The 3,443-nt window shown below is 30.0% G+C and overlaps 1 protein-coding gene across 1 annotated transcript; it reads left to right on the top strand.

Annotated features, from left to right (window-relative positions):
• The first annotated feature begins 673 nt into the window (after positions 1–673).
• Positions 674–2,712, top strand: LOC123658991 (tyrosine--tRNA ligase, cytoplasmic). Its single transcript, XM_045594276.1, has 2 exons — positions 674–743; positions 935–2,712. Exon 2 carries the CDS (start codon positions 954–956, stop codon positions 2,526–2,528), a length of 1,575 nt encoding a protein of 524 aa, XP_045450232.1. The 5' UTR covers positions 674–743; positions 935–953; the 3' UTR covers positions 2,529–2,712.
• The last annotated feature ends 731 nt before the right edge of the window (positions 2,713–3,443 follow it).

The raw sequence follows: 3,443 nt of genomic DNA, 5'->3' as shown, positions 1-3,443 counted from the left end.
TTGAATATAAATATATCATAATTGTAACGAATCACTGCTTGTTATGTTCATCAAAACTTTTTTGTTTACTTATTTTACTATACTTTTTCAGAAAGAAAAGTAGACAGAAAGTTTTATATAAAGTCTTTATTGCTCTGACAACCATTTTTGTATTTATTCGATATACACATTTATTGATTTGGATTAAAATTTTATATTGTCTGATGAATAAATATAGTCTGATACACGAAAACTAAAACCAGTTGGGAATAGCTGGTACAACTATATAGTAAATCTGAATCTCTTGAAAATTAAATATATAACTTTAAAACTATTTAAAACAATGTTTTTTAAGGATGCTGTAGATATTTATTATATGGTAGAAAATATAACACTATATTAATATAATTTGAAGTCTATCTCAAAGATAACATTAGAAACGAGACTATCCGTAAGATACGAAAGTACAGACAAAACGAAAATAAGACATACGAAAGTAAGACATAGACCCCAGAATTAGCAAAATTATTTATATTTTAATAAAATTACATTAGTCGCTATTTTTTTTAATAGGGATTATTTTAACTGATATCTTTAAAAAAGTCTAAAAAGTGTTTTTTTTTATCTCATTAATGTTGTAATTGTCAATGTCATTATCAAATTGACATCTGACATATGAAAGTGATAGGTTAGATTTCCAATAATTTCGTCAGCAACGTACCATATGTGAATTTAAAGATAAAGGTATTAAACTATATTGAAAGGTAATTTCTTATTCTTTATGTCTTATACCATACGGTAAATAAAATAAAGCGACGAAAAAGATTAGATACATTTACAATTTTTACTCTTGCTTGTAACGTAAGAATGTTTAACATTACTTTTCTGATTTCTCTGCCTTTTAATTGTTTATCACTAAGTAAAAAGTAATCAAAATATCGTGCTTACTTTTCAGGCCAGGAAAAATATTGATAATGGCGAATTTGCAAGAGAAAAAGGATCTCATCACTCGTAACTTACAAGAGGTATTAGGCGATGAAAAGTTAACAGAGATCTTAAAACAACGAGATCTGAAAATTTACTGGGGTACTGCTACTACTGGACGCCCTCACGTCGCCTACTTTGTTCCTATGTCCAAGATAGCTGATTTTTTAAAGGCAGGCTGTGAGGTTACTATTTTATTTGCCGATTTACATGCTTACCTAGATAACATGAAGGCACCTTGGGAATTACTGGCTCTAAGAACTGAATACTATGAAGCAGCAATCAAAGCTATGTTAACTTCAATAGGAGTTCCATTAGAAAAGTTAAAATTTGTGAGAGGTACAGAGTACCAACTAAGTAAAGAATACACTTTGGATGTTTATCGAATGTCATCTGTCATAACTGAGCATGATGCTAAGAAAGCTGGTGCAGAGGTAGTGAAACAAGTTGAACATCCATTATTGAGTGGCCTCCTGTATCCCGGTCTACAAGCTTTGGACGAAGAATATCTAAAAGTTGATGCTCAATTTGGTGGTGTTGATCAGAGGAAAATATTTGTTCTGGCAGAAAAATATTTGCCACAGTTAGGATATGCTAAAAGAGTGCATTTAATGAATCCTATGGTTCCAGGACTAACTGGAGGGAAAATGTCAGCTTCTGAGGAAGATAGCAAAATTGACTTGTTAGATAACCCAGCTAATGTTAAAAAGAAACTTAAGAAAGCATTTTGTGAGCCTGGTAACATCACTGAAAATGGTGTATTGTCTTTTACAAAGCATGTAATTTTTCCATTAATGAAAGCAGACGAAAAATTTGTGATAAGTAGAGCAGCAGAACATGGTGGCAATGTTGAATTTGACAATTTTGTTGATTTAGAAGCTGCATTTGCAAAACAAGATATTCATCCAGGAGATCTTAAGGCAACTGTCGAACAGGTAATTAATAAACTTTTGGCTCCTATCCAGGAAATTTTCAAGGATCCCAAACTTCAGGAGTTAGCTAAGAAAGCCTATCCGCCTCCAACGAAGACTAAGGCAAACCCCCCTGCAGGTTATGATGAATTAGTACCAAGTAGATTAGATATCAGAGTAGGCCGTATTGTTGAAGTATCGCAGCATCCTGATGCTGATGCTTTATATGTAGAGAAGATAGATCTGGGTGAAGATGAACCTAGAACAGTGGTATCTGGTCTTGTTAACTTTGTACCTATAGAAGCAATGCAGAATAGAGATGTTGTAGTTTTATGCAATCTAAAGCCAGCAAAAATGCGAGGAATTGAGTCCAAAGGTATGGTCCTGTGTTCATCTGTAGATGAACCTAAACAAGTAGAGCCATTGCTTCCTCCCAAAGACAGCAAACCAGGAGATAGAATTGTTGTTGAGGGTTATGAAACAGGTGAACCTGACGATGTCTTGAATCCTAAGAAGAAAGTCTGGGAGAAATTACAGGTTGATTTAAAGACAAATGATAATTTAATAGCTGTGTGGCAAGGAAATAAACTTATAAGCAAAGTAAATGGTAATCCAGTTAGTACTTATACCATGAAAAATGCACCAATTAAGTAAATGATATATACTTTTAAGTAAAAATACAATATTTTTATTTTAATATTTTCTTATTAATTTTACATGCATTTTGTTTACATTTGTTTAGATTTAGTTATGCGTTTCGAATATATTTTTATTCATTATTTTTTGTATTTATGATTTACATAATTAAGCAAATTAAATGAAACTTGGGATAACTTGTTATGAAAATTTTAATTAGATATTTCCTTTTGTCTGAATTAGCAATGGTTCTTAAATTATTTTTATTAAATATTTTAATTTGATATTTCTTTCATTAGTAATTCAAGAATGTTAACTTATTTTTATTGAATTTATTATGACCAATCAAAGATAATTTACTAATATCTATTTGTTGGACGAATGAACTTAAAATTATATTATCATAGATTAAGTAGGTACAAATATTCGTTACTTATTTTTATTTCAGGAGAACAGTTCTCTAATTGTGTATTTGGATTAATTCATTTTTTGTTTTTTGAACTACTTTTATTTCTTACTACAGTTCATCACAATACTGATTATTAAATTTGATGATGATTTTTTGGAGTCATTACTATTATATTCTTTTATAATTATTATAAAAATGATCGCAAGAATATTACTTAATTTGAAATTAATCTATACTAATAAATGGAGAGCCGGTATTTTTGTTCGGTTATACTGCGAAAACCATTGAACCAATTGGAATAACACTTATACCATAAGTTGCGGCGTTTTTCCTTTTCCTTTCCTCTTTCTTTCTTTCTATATATTTTAGTGATTACTTATCGTGTAAAAAAATATGAACGGACAGAGGTCGTTAGTGTTAAATAAAATAATAAACTATGATTGCATGCTATGATATTGCCCATTATTTATTTATAAACAAGACATTCTACATAAACAAACTTTCTAGAAAATTTTATCTTTAAA

The sequence above is a fragment of the Melitaea cinxia genome, chromosome 13 (genome assembly GCF_905220565.1).
Source record: "Melitaea cinxia chromosome 13, ilMelCinx1.1, whole genome shotgun sequence".
In the NCBI taxonomy this organism is placed as follows: Eukaryota; Metazoa; Arthropoda; class Insecta; order Lepidoptera; family Nymphalidae; genus Melitaea; species Melitaea cinxia.
Note: the sequence above shows the minus strand (reverse complement) of the source record. Positions and strands in the feature narration are given on the sequence as shown.